This window comes from Oryzias melastigma, linkage group LG17 (assembly GCF_002922805.2).
Source record: "Oryzias melastigma strain HK-1 linkage group LG17, ASM292280v2, whole genome shotgun sequence".
NCBI classification, from domain to species: domain Eukaryota; kingdom Metazoa; phylum Chordata; class Actinopteri; order Beloniformes; family Adrianichthyidae; genus Oryzias; species Oryzias melastigma.
In genome coordinates this window covers 29,620,671-29,634,055 of record NC_050528.1, presented here as the reverse complement: position 1 = coordinate 29,634,055, position 13,385 = coordinate 29,620,671, and the positions used below count along the sequence as shown (strand labels likewise).

The 13,385-nt window shown below is 39.8% G+C and overlaps 2 protein-coding genes across 4 annotated transcripts in view; both read left to right on the top strand.

Moving 5' to 3' along the window:
* The window catches only part of LOC112152192 (zinc finger protein GLIS1), a 53,776-nt gene extending 49,812 nt beyond the window's left edge, over positions 1-3,964 (top strand). Inside the window, exons 7-9 of one of the 2 annotated variants that reach the window (XM_024281613.2) lie at positions 1,124-1,242; positions 1,329-1,406; positions 1,482-3,964. In XM_024281613.2, the coding sequence (XP_024137381.1) occupies positions 1,124-1,242; positions 1,329-1,406; positions 1,482-1,621 (337 nt within the window). In that variant the 3' untranslated portion in view covers positions 1,622-3,964. Of the gene's footprint in view, positions 1-1,120; positions 1,243-1,328; positions 1,407-1,481 lie in introns of both variants that reach the window. The other variant, XM_024281606.2, reaches the window with a different exon arrangement.
* A 644-nt stretch (positions 3,965-4,608) lies between these two features.
* si:ch211-106k21.5 (peroxidasin) lies at positions 4,609-11,901 on the top strand. 2 transcript variants are annotated; one of them, XM_024281841.2, is made up of 4 exons: positions 4,609-4,771; positions 5,013-5,121; positions 8,829-8,970; positions 9,047-11,901. In XM_024281841.2, exon 4 carries the CDS (start codon positions 9,049-9,051, stop codon positions 10,309-10,311), a length of 1,263 nt encoding a protein of 420 aa, XP_024137609.1. In that variant the 5' UTR covers positions 4,609-4,771; positions 5,013-5,121; positions 8,829-8,970; positions 9,047-9,048; the 3' UTR covers positions 10,312-11,901. The 2 variants fall into 2 exon arrangements, with proteins under 2 accessions (XP_024137609.1, XP_024137599.1); XM_024281831.2 differs by lacking the exon at positions 5,013-5,121.
* Positions 11,902-13,385: the final 1,484 nt, after the last annotated feature.

Sequence of the window (13,385 nt, the reverse complement as noted above, 5' to 3'; positions counted from 1 at the left end):
AAACACCAGAAAAGTTCCAGATTTTTTTTCAGTTATGATTTTATATCCTTAAATAAAAAAAACTTGTCATGGTGGATTACAATTCTTTCACTCTCACTAAATTAGAAGTGAGGCTTTTGTAAGAAACAATTCATACCTTACATTTCTCAAAAAAGATGATGATCGTAAAGAATTGAAAAGTTTCAGAAAAAATATGTAACTTTAAAATGTGACTTTTTAAAGACGGACTCCAATGAAAGTGGTGTTTCTAAGATGTTCTTGTAGGATTTTTCTCATGATGGAGGACATATATAAAAGAGTATTTCTTTATTTAGATCATTGTGAATCAGGAGCAGATGCAAAAAACAATACTGTGGCAGCCAAAGCTCCACTCCATTCTGACTCATCCACTTACAGACAAATAGATCCATGAACGTCTTTGTTTTCCTCCTCTGAGCTGGAATCTGGATCTAAACTGTACGGCTGGATAGCTCTGATATTACTGCCATTTTTGTTGCTCTGCTAATGTGAGGTTGGGGGTGTGAGGGCTGTAAGCTAGCAGGAGAGCACTGTAAACAGAAAGGTGACTGGACGTGGGGTGGGTTTACTTCACGCCAACAGTCCTGACCACAACACAGAGGTGAATTTCTGATGAACTCCTGTCAATCTCCAGAAATTATTTAATCTTATTTTTTTTTTCAAACACAAAATAAAAGTAAAAACAAGAGTTATAAATTGACAAAATAAAATGATGTGCTCGAAAAGAAGTGGATAGAGGAAAAATCAGATTACATCAGGAGTGTGCAAAGTCCGTCCTTTAGGGCCGGCGTCCTGCTGGTTTTCCAGAAATCCTGCCTTATCTGCTGCTGATTACCTGGATCAGGTGTGTTTGGCCAATAAGGAGCTTTAATGGCAAGTTGGTTGGAAAACATGTAGGACACTGACCCTCAAGGACTGACTTTGGACACCCCTGGTCCTAGAAGAAGACACAAGTTTTTGAGTTCTGGCTAAAATGGCATCATCAAAATGAAAAGACAGCGGAGAACGATTTGACAATAGATCAGAAAATGATCGGAATCAGATTTAAAATGCTGCACAGAGCTGGTAATGTATCTGTAGAACTGAAAACGTGATTCATCAGCAGGTACAGACCAGTGTCTTTGTTTGAGTCCACTGACGTGAGTGTGCTGAGCCCCCCCATGGACAGAGGCAACGTCCAGAAAGTCTACAGCCACCAACAGCCTGTGTTTTCTCAGCAACAAGGTACAGTTTGAGGAGAGGAGTACCAAGTCCTTCCTGACTGTGTAAATGCATTCATCCCTCATCGTTTGCCCCTCTGTACGTTCAAGACTGTCTGTACGCAGAAGGAAAGGTGGCTCCAGCAGTCCGAGATGGAAGCTTTGAAAACTCCACTTCTCACTCTGCAGGTCAGTTAGCAATGCAGCAAACCCTTTATAGGGCTAAATGACAAAACAAACCAGGTTTTTCTTCTAACCTGACAGGATTGGACTTGCTGCATGACCTGCAGGGACAGGCGGGAGGCAGGTACCCCATGTCTGCCTGTCCTGAGGACGGCTTCTTCTTCCAGGCCGGAGGGGTCGACCGCTGCCTCAGTCAGATCTTCTCCATCTACCTGGACTGATGGTGGATGTCCAAAGACCAAGCACAAATGTTTTGGGAAAAACTGGACAGAATCCTACAGCAACTGACTGTTCACCAAGTAGAAGACAGAGACTGGAAGATTGAGGGTTCAAATCCACAGTCGGGTCATACCAAAGACTTTAAAAAGGGACCTAAGACTCTAAAATGGGCCTCCCTGCGTAACACTCAGCGTTAAACGGTTGGATTGTGAGGGTTTCTAAATGCAGGTGTGTCTGCAGCCCAATGCTCCCCCGGGCATGGGTCAACAAATGTCTCACATCTAAGTGTGTGTGATAATATACAATATTGATTTCAGAAATTTATAGCAGCAGCAGACACTTTAAAAAATGACTGGAGGCAAAAGAAAACAAGCAAACATGAACGAAGAGAAATGTTTAGAGGATGTGTGTAAATAAGAGAAAATACAGTAAATAATGGAGCATTTATGAACTCAATAGAAAGATTTACACTTTTTCATTTCTCCTGCTCTTACACTGCCAAAGTCAGACAATAAAGAACACTATTTTTACATAGCAAAACAATTCGTAGTGTAATACAGGTTGAGTCAGTGTGTCATCAGCATGAAAAAGGCCTCTAAAAAGTCTGTTTCTGTCTAAAGGATTGTTGTTTAATCTCCAGCGTTTCCAGTGTGTCCCAAAACTGTCTCTGAAACTTCACTTTCATTACATCGAAACTTCAAAAGTATACATTTGGAAACAAGATGGTCCGTCTTCAACTTCAAGACTAATCAATGAACTTAAAAGCCGTATTATCTGATCTAAAATTGAAATGAACAGGTTAGTAATGAACATTAAAATTGTCGGTAAAGGTTCTCATTCATCCGCATGATGTTGTCTTTATGTTGAGTCATGGCATCTAGACTTCAAATCTTCTTTCTTTAAAGGTTTCACCACTCATCCAAGTGCAGATGTGATGACTCGGCATCAAGACTGAGTCAGAAATTTAACTTTACTGAAGAAAGTAGAGGATTTTTACCTTTTTTGGTCTCCAAATTGGTTTGTTGTAGATGTGAGTTTATTAAATGAGCGGACATCATTAAAAATAAATAAATAAATAGATGCAGCAGTAAAGTAAGTCAACACTGCCCCCTAGTGTTTCAAGGGCTGTAGAAGGAAAAGTTCTCAGAATCAATCTTTTTTCAAAACTGAACTAAAATCTATTTAAAAAGAAAAATGCACTACAACCTTTTTAAAAACACGTTTTTACACTCTAATCTTATTTTTATGTGTCTTTGTTTTGGCGTATTGTTTTGACTTTATGGCTACATTTTCAGTATTATTTTCATTGAAAAGAAGAGTGGACCGTTTACAAATAACTTTTCTACACTCCATCTTCAAGTGAAGACTGTAGTAACAATAGGAAAAGTTTACACTGATTTTGTAGCATTTTATAGATTTCCTACTATCGTTTTGTATGGATTACATAAAAATGATGTTTTTTCATATCTAAATAAAGATCAATATTCTTCTTAAATTTCCAGTAATGTATTACTTTTGCCGAATTTCACTACTTTGTATATTAAAAGACAAAAAAAGTAAACACTGAGTTTGCAACATGTGAAATCTGCTTGTGATTTTGCCTCTTGAAGCAGCATTCTCATGTTGTTTACAAGGGATCCTAGTCTGTAAGTGCTGCCATCTGCTGGTCAAACACGTACACTTTCCTTGTAAGTCAGTTGTGGTGAAGGCTAGAAAACCCTGTTGGTGCATCTCTCTCTCTGAAATGACTTAGAAGAATGTATTATAAATTAAAAAATGTTACCACAACTGAGAGAAAAGACCCCCCCCCCCACCTCAAAAAAAAAAGGCAAAAATGATAACATGGAGCTTTGCAATTGTATGTCTTGTCATAATTTGTTCACATTTCTAATGATATGGTAGTAACATGTTTGTCTTTTCTTTATTTTTTTTTATTTATTTATCCTTTTTTGAATTCTAACAACACAAAGGGGACTGGGAACAAAGTGACTGACTGCCCTTAAACCAGGAGTCCCCAAACTACGGCCCGGGGGCCAGATCCAGCCCGTCTCCACAACATTTGGCCCGGCCCCCCAAACACAATCAGAGACGCATATTAATGTATTTATTTTTCTTAATCTGGTCGATCAAAACCCACTCGCGACTTTTAATTCCACCCCTCTGCAGTCTGAACCATGACGGGACAGGATAGATAATTATTGGTTTAATTTTTAAAATGTTTCAGTATTATTTTTTTGTGAAGATTACAGAAATTAATTATTTAAAATGTGTCTATGTGTGGCTTTCTGGAAAACCATAAATGTTTACGTTTGTTACCCTTTTTCTGTTAGTCTACAAACCGACCCCTGCCCCACATCAGAGAAGAAAACAGTTATGTGGCCCTCACAAGAAAAAGTTTGAGGACTCCTGATTTAAATTAAAAACCTGGTTGCACCATTTAGATAAAATAGTTCATAAAAATCATTCCCCTCTCGGAACGATTCATTCATTTACACACCACCCTACCACATTTTGAATTGGTCTTCTTCTGCAAACAACTCCAGGTCATTCACATTTGAAGAATGCCTTCCCCAAACTGCTGATTTGAGATTTCTCAATACAAGTTTTCTATTGGATTCAGATCTTGTGATCAACTACTACTTCAAAGGTGAGGGTTTTGTGTGTTGATTAGGGGGTGTACAAAACATTTTATTTGTCTCCAATTCCATTTTTTTCATCTGTTTCTGATTCACAATTTCAATAAAGACATATACGCATTTTAATCTTAATTTTCTTTATAGATGTCCTCCATCATGAAAAAAATGCATGTTAAAAACACCATTTTCATTAGTGGGTCTTTAATCTTCATCGGGCCTTGACCTGATCTGGCCACCAGAGGGCGCCCTTCACCGCACATCTGCATGGTAAACTTTCCCTTGAGTTCTGCGGGTTTCTCGCTGGTTGTTTCTGATCGCGGCGTTCATGATTTCAGCTTGACGTCGCGTTAAGGCTGAACTCCATCCAACTCAGGAACTGTCCGCGCATGCACACGACGTCAGTCCGCGCGCAGCCGCTGCAGTCCCGCCCTCTGATCCGGAGCAGCAGAGCTGCAGCCGGACCGCGGATGGATGCAGGGAGGAGAGACTTTGGCTCAGAGCTGTAGAAAGCAACAGGTAAGAAACTGTTTCATTTACATTTGACTTTTTCCTGTAACTTGTGTAATAGTTTAGTTAAAAATTATTTATCTTTTTAATTTCTCAACTATAATCAGCACAGTTTGTAATATTCTCTCATGATTTGCAGTAAAGATGAGTTCTTATCTCAAGCTTAAGGTATATTTTAATGTTTTGGAGTCACATCCTGTGGTCTCCTGATTCTGTTTGTGATGACCGGATGCAGAAACTGTTATTTCAGAGGCGCCACAGCACAGACTAGGACAGTGTCTGAGATCATCCTCATGTTCCAGGTTTAAACCTTCAGTTTGGATGACAGCTCTTCGCCTTCACTCCCAGAGCCTTTAAAGGTCAGCTGCAGTCTAGCGCTCAAGTGTTTTTACACTCCAAGGCCCAGCTGCTTTATTCTTTATCTGTTTGCCTGCTTGATATAAATCAGCAGAATCCTTACATAAGGCAGATCGGCTCTAACCTTTACACCTTTGCTGTTATCCGACTGAGATGGGAGTTTGACTCCTCAGGAATGAAGTTATCTAAACTGTGCACTTACAAACACTGACTGTTCTGACTTAACCTACAGTCATTTAAGACCAGTGATTACTGACTAGGTGCCACATTTTCCCTCTTTCTTTTAAAACTAAAGTTTGAAATGACCTGTGTTGAGAGCTGACAGAACAAATGCCTTTCAGACACACTGCATGCAAATCAATACAGTTACAGGGAACAGAAGGCCACATGTTTTAAATAAACAAAGAGCTTATCTGTGAAGACAAACACAGCAGAGCTTTAAATGCTCTAGAAACTGGGAATTGGTCATTTAAGGTGCTGCAAATGAGGGAATTCAATCATCTAATTTAATAGCAGAGCTGAATGGGGGAGGTGACTGCAGACAAAGACAAACTATAAAGAAAGTCCAGACAAGTTTTTCATTTGCAGTTTAAACCTTATGTCTTTAGATCTAAACTAAACAAACAAAAAAGAAAACCACAAAGGCAATATTAACCACAGTTGTTTACTTTCCATCCAAAAATAAACGGCAACATCAGCACACCACTGCTGCCTCTACTGGAAGCAAAGACTCCAGATGATTCGTTGTTTAGTGTCACTAATTTAACAATTTAACACATACTCATTTCTGCTAAGTTGGGCTAAAGTTATACAATTTAAATTGCTCTACCTTTTTAGGTTTTATATGAGTCATCTAGAATAACAGATTTCTGTGTCCACATACTTAATTTTATTCTTATTCATATGAAATATTACAACGAGAAGAATAGACCACCCAAGTTCATGTGATAAATCATTTGGATTGGAGTTTTAATAAAAAAGACCTCTAAAAAACAGAAAAATGAAAGCTGTACTGTCTTCATATCTGCACTTTTTCAAAACAAAAAACAAGAGCAAACCATAGAGAATTACTAAATACAGCTTCTAACATATCTAGAATAAGGTTGTAGTTTTTTTAAGACAAGTACTAAACATTTCTGACAATTTTGAGACGTTTCATTATCATCCATTGAGAGTCAAACATAACCCAAGCATCTCCTTATGTTGTCTTTGCAGCTCAGTGACCTTCATCTGATCTGACATGACAACAAACTATCCAGAATTTGAATTTATTCTGGAATCTATAACGATTCTACTTTTAATAATTAAAGGCGTGATACCATGCTTTTCTTTAGTCTTTCCGAGTAAACTATATCCACATATATGATCATATATTACATTCTGAACACTTAAAAATATATTGTTCATGAAATGTGAGTTATTTTAGCGAATTATTTTCATACCTGGAAGTAAAACGACTCAATCAGAATGGCTAATGGGTTCATTTTGCAGGGAAATTTGTTCAAAAAATGTAGACAACACCAGATGAACATTTCGGGATTTACTGAAATGATGAGAAGATTGTTGTGATTAGCACTGGCTCAGAATGTTTCTTTTCTCTTTCAATCTTTGTATCAAAAATTCTTTTCACTTTTGTGCAGATCATGTTCCTGGAGACACTTGTGCCTTTCTGTCTTTGCTCAACAATCCTTGTTCAAACCTGTTCCCCTGATTTGTCACTCGCTTTTTTTCACCAGGAAATAGTCTGCTCCCTTTCTCCTCAAGGAATTAGTCATCTCCCTTTCTCTGTAAGGGAATAGCTGCTTCCTTTCTAAATCAGGAAATAGTCTTCTCCCATTCTCTAGAAGTAAATAGCTGCTTCTTTTCTCCACCAGGAAATAATGTTCTCCCTTTCTCCACCAGGAAATAGTCTGCTCCCATTCTCTGGAAGCAAATAGCAGCTTCTTTTCTCTAACAGGAAATAGTCTGCTCCATTTCTTCTGCCATCTTCCCAATATCCCCCTCTGCTTGCACCTTTCTCTGCACCACATTCATGATCCATCCCAACATGTTGTGTAGATTCCTCATCAGAATGTTCTTTGTTTTATGCCGCTACATGAAGCTTGAACGCTAATTAGCGTTTCTTGGCCATTGATAAACTTTCTCACAACACAGACAGCCGGCGTCTGCATGACTGTACACGAGCCAGAGGAGGGGGGTTCGCGAAGGTAGCTGATCAGTGCTAGTTTTGCAGAGAAAGTGTTTATGTTACCCCGCGGGCGGAACAGACTCTTCCTGGAGGGGGCGGTTCTTAACTTGTGATGTCAGCACGTAATGACATGCTTGTTTTTGGGGGAATGGGAGGGGCTGCTGTAAGAGTTCATGTTTTTTAGAGGAATACTCACAAATGCGTGAAATGGGTTGTTTATAGAGAGGAATGGACTTTATAATACACTTAAAAGCTCAAAAGTTTATTTTTCATGAATGCCCCTTTAAAAGTTGTGGAAAAAAATTAGAGTTTCCAGTGTTTTGATGATAAAAAATTGAGTTTTCTTGGTTTTAATGCATATTTGTTTAGTTTTGTTTTAATTTCTGTGCAGAGAATCATTGCTCTTGTATTTTCCAGTTTTACTACCCAGTGCTTTTGTTTTTAAATTTTAAATCCCAGAAACAATAATTTTCTACTGTGACTCTGATGTCAGATCCTAAAAAGAACTCAAGTGGAGAATAAGGAGTGTGTGTTGGCTTAACCTGCGACAAAATAAACAGCCAAATGCAGGCGTGTGACTCTTGTGTTTTTGTGGAGAACTGAATCCAAACAAAGCTAAAGAACTAAAACTAAAACAATTGATTTCCTGTCAGCTGTAAAGGTTTAAATAGCAGTCAACAAAATTGGCATTACCTGAAATATGACCTCGACCTTAAATATTTTAGTAAAATTTGACTTCAGAAATCTTCTGTGCTTCATTATATTAAAGGATAAATTTAAGATCAACTTAGTTAATGTTTTAATAAACAATATAACTGCCAGTAAAACGAGTTATATCTTTAATTTGATTTTTGGGGGGAGTTTGTCCTTTAACCCTTTCTGCTCAGATTGATTCCTGTCTGTCTGATTAGACTGAGAGTCACTTTATTTGTGGAAAACTTCATTTTTATTTTTGCAGTTTTTAGAGAACTAAGAACCCTAACCCCACCAGATGTCTGCATTTTTGAGTTTGTTGCTGCTCCATTGCTTCTTTGCCATGTTGCAGCTGCAGCTGTAAAACCAAAACATGTTACAGTTTGTGAATAATTAACCCGAAATTGCAGAAAAGGGAGTTTATTTAGATAATGTCGATTGCAAATAGCTTTGACAGTTGGAATTTTCCTTTTATAAAGAGAGTTTAAAGATTAGTTCATGTTGAAAAAAAATTGATTTTTTTTTACTTTTCATACATGATTATCTCAGTTTTAGCTTGAAAACTACAAAGTTAAAAACACATTTTAAGATATAACCAAGTGCTTACTAATTACTTAAACTAACCTATACAAGCTACATCCACCAACACATCATCTTCTGACATGTTTTTTTTTTTGTTTAGGTTGATCTTGTCATCACCAGATTTGTGGTTGACTGTGAGATCAGCTGTTTCTCTGGTTTTGTTTCTGCTCGGTTTGTTTTCCTCCCTCCTCGCCATGAACAGGCTTCACAGTAGACTCACGGCAGCATCTGTTTCCTCTCCCACAGCTGAACACCGGACTCCTGCTCCCCAGTGATCCGTGTTGCCATGCCGACTTCTACAGTTCTCGCAGCAACCAGGAGTCCTCAGAGGAGCTGCAGAGTTTAGTAGCATATTTACATCCTGGTGTGTGTACATAGGAGACATTAGGTGAGGAGGAGGGAAGTATTCGTCCAGTGATAAGTGGTAGGAGCATCACTGTTTTAAACACCCTTTTGTGTTTCAGAGATGCTCTTCCACTGGGGCCTGCTGCTGGGTTTGGTATGGGTGGAGCACATGACTCTCGCTGACGGATGTGTTTGTCCAAATGCCACCATTCTCCCCCAGATTCCCTCTGAACTTGCTGCTGCTGGTGGTGGTTGTTGCGTGAACTATTCTGGCTCGGCTTTCAGCCACGTGCTTTGGTCTGTGTTCAGTAACCACACAAACATAGAGATTCTGGATCTTTCCAACTGTAACATCAGCTTCATTCACAGTCAGGGAAAGGTGCCTTCTTCCCTGCAGAAGGTTTACCTGGATGGCAATAGACTCACCGTGTTGCCAAGGAACTTTCTTGCCAGCCAGCCTAACCTGACTGAGGTGAACCTGAGTAAGAACCTTCTGCAGGAGCTTCCTGAGGGCTTTCTGCAGGACTCTAACCGCCTCCAGAGGCTATACCTGCAAGCAAACCAGCTACGCTCCCTCCCTGAAGATGTGCTCCAATTACCCCATCTCCAGAGGCTGGAGTTGGATGGGAACCAGTGGGACTGCTCTTGTTTGTTACTAGAAGGTCTGAGTGTTGGAGGGCAGACTAATAGGACCTCTGCTCTTCAGGATCTCATGGGAAACCTGACCTGCTCCTCTCCTTGGCAAGTAGCTGGTAAGATGGTTTGGTCTCTGAGACAACATGACATGTGTCGTCCAGCCAGCCTCACAGCTCTCTTCATCGTGCTGCCACTCGTCATTCTCTCCGCATTGCTGCTCTGCTGGTGTTGTGGGAGGAAGAGGAAAAAGAAGAAGGAGGCTCCTGTTTTTGGATCCTCAAAAAAGAGGGCTCTCGCCTCCAGCAGCCACGTCCAGAAACACCTCACCAAGCAGCAGCCTTTAGCCGGCGAGCGCCGTAACGATGGAGACTGCAGCAAACAGGGGATCTTGAAGAACCATCAACCATCAGACCAGACCCCCACGCTGCTGGACAGCAGTAAGGACATCTATGAAGAAGTGGAGATCAAGGTGGGCTCTGTGGAGTCTCTACCACACTGCTCCAGTTTCACAGAAGGAAAGCAGGGCTCTCAGGGGCCCGACGGGGCCGCTCAGACCCAGCTGGAGCTGGACACGGTCAGCGTGACAGAAGTGCTGAAAGACTCAGCCGACAGGGAGAAAGCTTACATGACTCAGTCCACTGAGTACTACAGCCTGGTGCCAGGGATCGAACTGGAGGACTCGGACCACGCCGAGTATGAGAATGTTGTTCCTCCTGATACGGTCTTAAAGGAACCGTCCATCGTGTAGAGATTCACTCCTGTGGTGTCACGAGGAGAAACCAAAGAGCCCAAGATGTTTGACCTCCAACTTCTCTAACAGCGTTTAGCATTAATGATAACTGAGTTTATTGCAAACAATAACACAGTTCCAGTGGAACACTCTTTCTTTCATTTAAATGTGCTGCAAAAATGAATCTGTAATTCTTAATGGTCCATTTAAAAGAATCCTTTTTGTTACATTTGATGCTTGTTTTTCTTTTCAAAAGAGAAAATTACTCAAGTGCTTTATTCTGAAAGGTCATCTCCAGTATATCACTGTCTTTTATGAATCCAAAGACAATGTTTTAGTGTGCTATGAAGTCTCTTCAAAAATAAAATCCATAATCCCAAAATCAACATACTCTCCCCAAGTCATCACTACTGACGTTTGGTTAAGGACCCCTCCACATCACATTTTGATGTCTCGGGTGTCCCCAACTCGTCGTTTCTTGACGTGATGGCTGTTTGTAAAATCAAGGATCCGCAACCCTCGAGACACGGTACCAGCTGCGGTACCAGAGGTGATACCGGATGCGCACTGGTCCTCGAGACGCAGCACTGGTACCCTAACCCAGAGCCGGTACCCTAACCTTAACCTGGTACTGGTTTGCGCCTGGTACCACGTCTGGTACCGGTTCAGGTCCGGTACCCTAACCTTAACCTGGTACTGGTTTGCACCTGATACCACGTCTGGTACCGGTTCAGGTCCAGTACCGCATCAAGTCCAGTGTCGAGTTAGGGTACCAGTGCTCTACTCGTAGTGGTACTGGACAGGTTCTGGTTTGTGGGCCAAAGTTGGAGACCCGTTATTTAATGGGAACAGCCAGTATGTCAAAAAACAACGACTTGGGGGAAACCCAAAACGTCAAGAAGGGACGTGAAAGGGTCCATAACCAAACGACAATATGTGACGACTTAGAAATGAGAATGTTCTGTCAAAATCCTCAACAAGGCTGGTTGAAACCATGTTACTCGTCCTATAAGTATCACGTTTTTCTGGAATCAGGAATCACTGTAAAACAAAAGCTCAGAATAAAATGTTTGATTTTCAAAATACAGATTTTACTATCATGAACAAGACAATCCAGATTTCCCATCTGTAAAAATACTTAATTTTGCCTCAATGAGTGAAACTAAAACACTGGAAGCCACAGTTCCTGATCTGCTGTGTCCAGACCCAAGATGCAGAAGATGTGAACGGTTTTTAATCTCAGGGAAAGCCTCACTATCTGCGTTTTTAATCAGTCAACAAAAATGACTCATCTGATATCCAAACAAAGTCCAGCAGTTTTGTGATTCATCACTTTCACTGCTTGAAAGCCACTAACAAAATCTGATTCCACCTTTCCCTGAAGAAGAAAGAAGAAAATGCTCTAACATCAAAAACACGTCAGCCTCAACTTGATAAATGCATCACGGAGGAGAAAAACCTTTAGCCGGAAATGTTTCTTTATAGGGACAAAGAGTTTGACAAATTTTGTGGAAGCTGTTTTTTATTTAACCAAACAAATTTAATGTCACAAATGTTTAGAACCTGTTTTACATCACCAATAAAAATACTTTTTATTTGAGTTGTAAATCTTACTCCATCTATTTCAAAAACAAACTTTTCAATTAAGAAATTTGTCCTCAATGAGATTTTAAGAGAAGTGAGTACACGAACTGAAAAATCTGAACCCCAAAAATAACCCACTCCAACACAAAGACATTTGAAGAAGTAAAAATATCCATATACGGGTCATTTTCCCTCTGACATCATGGAACCAAAATAGATATTGTTGCAAAAAAGCAGCTTTGAGAAGCTTCCTGTGTGTCCTCTCACGGAGGTGATAAACATGTTTGATAAATACTTGAACTGAAGGTAACGGCCATAAGAGTTTCCAGCACAGCAGCAAAATGGCAGATGCTCCAAATTAAAGTCATCTCTATGAAATGATCAGATCTTTTGAAGTTCAGAGTCTGTTTGTCTTTGAGGTTTGATTCATTAAAACAACACAGAGAACATTATGGTAAAATCATGATGTAACAAAAAAAAACTTTCCTTTCTTTATCTCATTTGTTCAATCTCAAACTTAATTTTTTTAACGTCAGGCTTTCCTATTTTTAAAACCAACTGACCGATTAGAGCACTCCAACAGTTTGGCGAAAGCATTTAAGATCAACTTTCTGATTAAAACTGTAAATGATGCTTCCTTCCTGTTAAGTATGACAGGAAGTCTTCTAATAATATCTATTTTCTGATATGATTAGTGTGGATGGGCCACACTCGATGTGATCTAATTCCAAACAGTTTCTTCTTTTTCCAGTTTTCATGTTAAATTCTGTGAGTCTCCACCCCTTTTCTCTGAGATAAGAGCGCTTTTCATGTCTGCTTTGGGGTTTAAAAAAAGAGGGCTGCTCCTGAATGTCATGGAAGACAGTTTGCAATTGTGTTACAGCAGAAGCAGAGAGTGGAGTCTGACCCCTGGATCACAATGTAGAGGGAAGTGATTTAATCCAGGCCTTTTCCTGTGGGACCGAAGGAACGCAGTCACAGTCCGGACAGAAAGAGAGCGAGAGGCGGGAAAAGCTTTGGACAGATACACGCTCATTTAGTCTGTTTTGACCTTACACAAATGAGGATGTCACAATGTTTTTAATACACAAAACAGGACATTTTTGGCTCATTTGAATCATAAATTACTCTAAATAATGACGAGTTCCTGTTTAAAAAAAAACTCTTTAACACCTTAGCTTTGATTTACTATAACTTTTCGTTTTTTAATTCCAGTAGATTCTGAAGGAGAAAAGCAGCTTGTTACAGTATGTTAAAGATTTTGTGTTAAAGCACCACCGGCGATGAAATGTTGCTACTTTACCACCACTGATTTATGGAATAAACAGGGAAGAGTTTACGTTTCAGTCTCTCTGGGAACATTATTGTCTCTGGGTGATGTTGTTTTATGTGTTAAGAGTCGCTGGAGAGATCAGGTTTTTAATATATAATAATTCAGAATGACAGTCTGTGTTGAGCTGCCTCAGAATTAAGAAAAAAGCTGGCACGCGCCTCACTTTTCTGTAGAC

What these genes read in the sequence shown, in the direction of transcription:
- si:ch211-106k21.5 (XM_024281831.2), top strand. Translation starts at nt 9,049, where the DNA reads ATGCTCTTCCACTGGGGCCTGCTGCTGGGTTTGGTATGGGTGGAGCAC.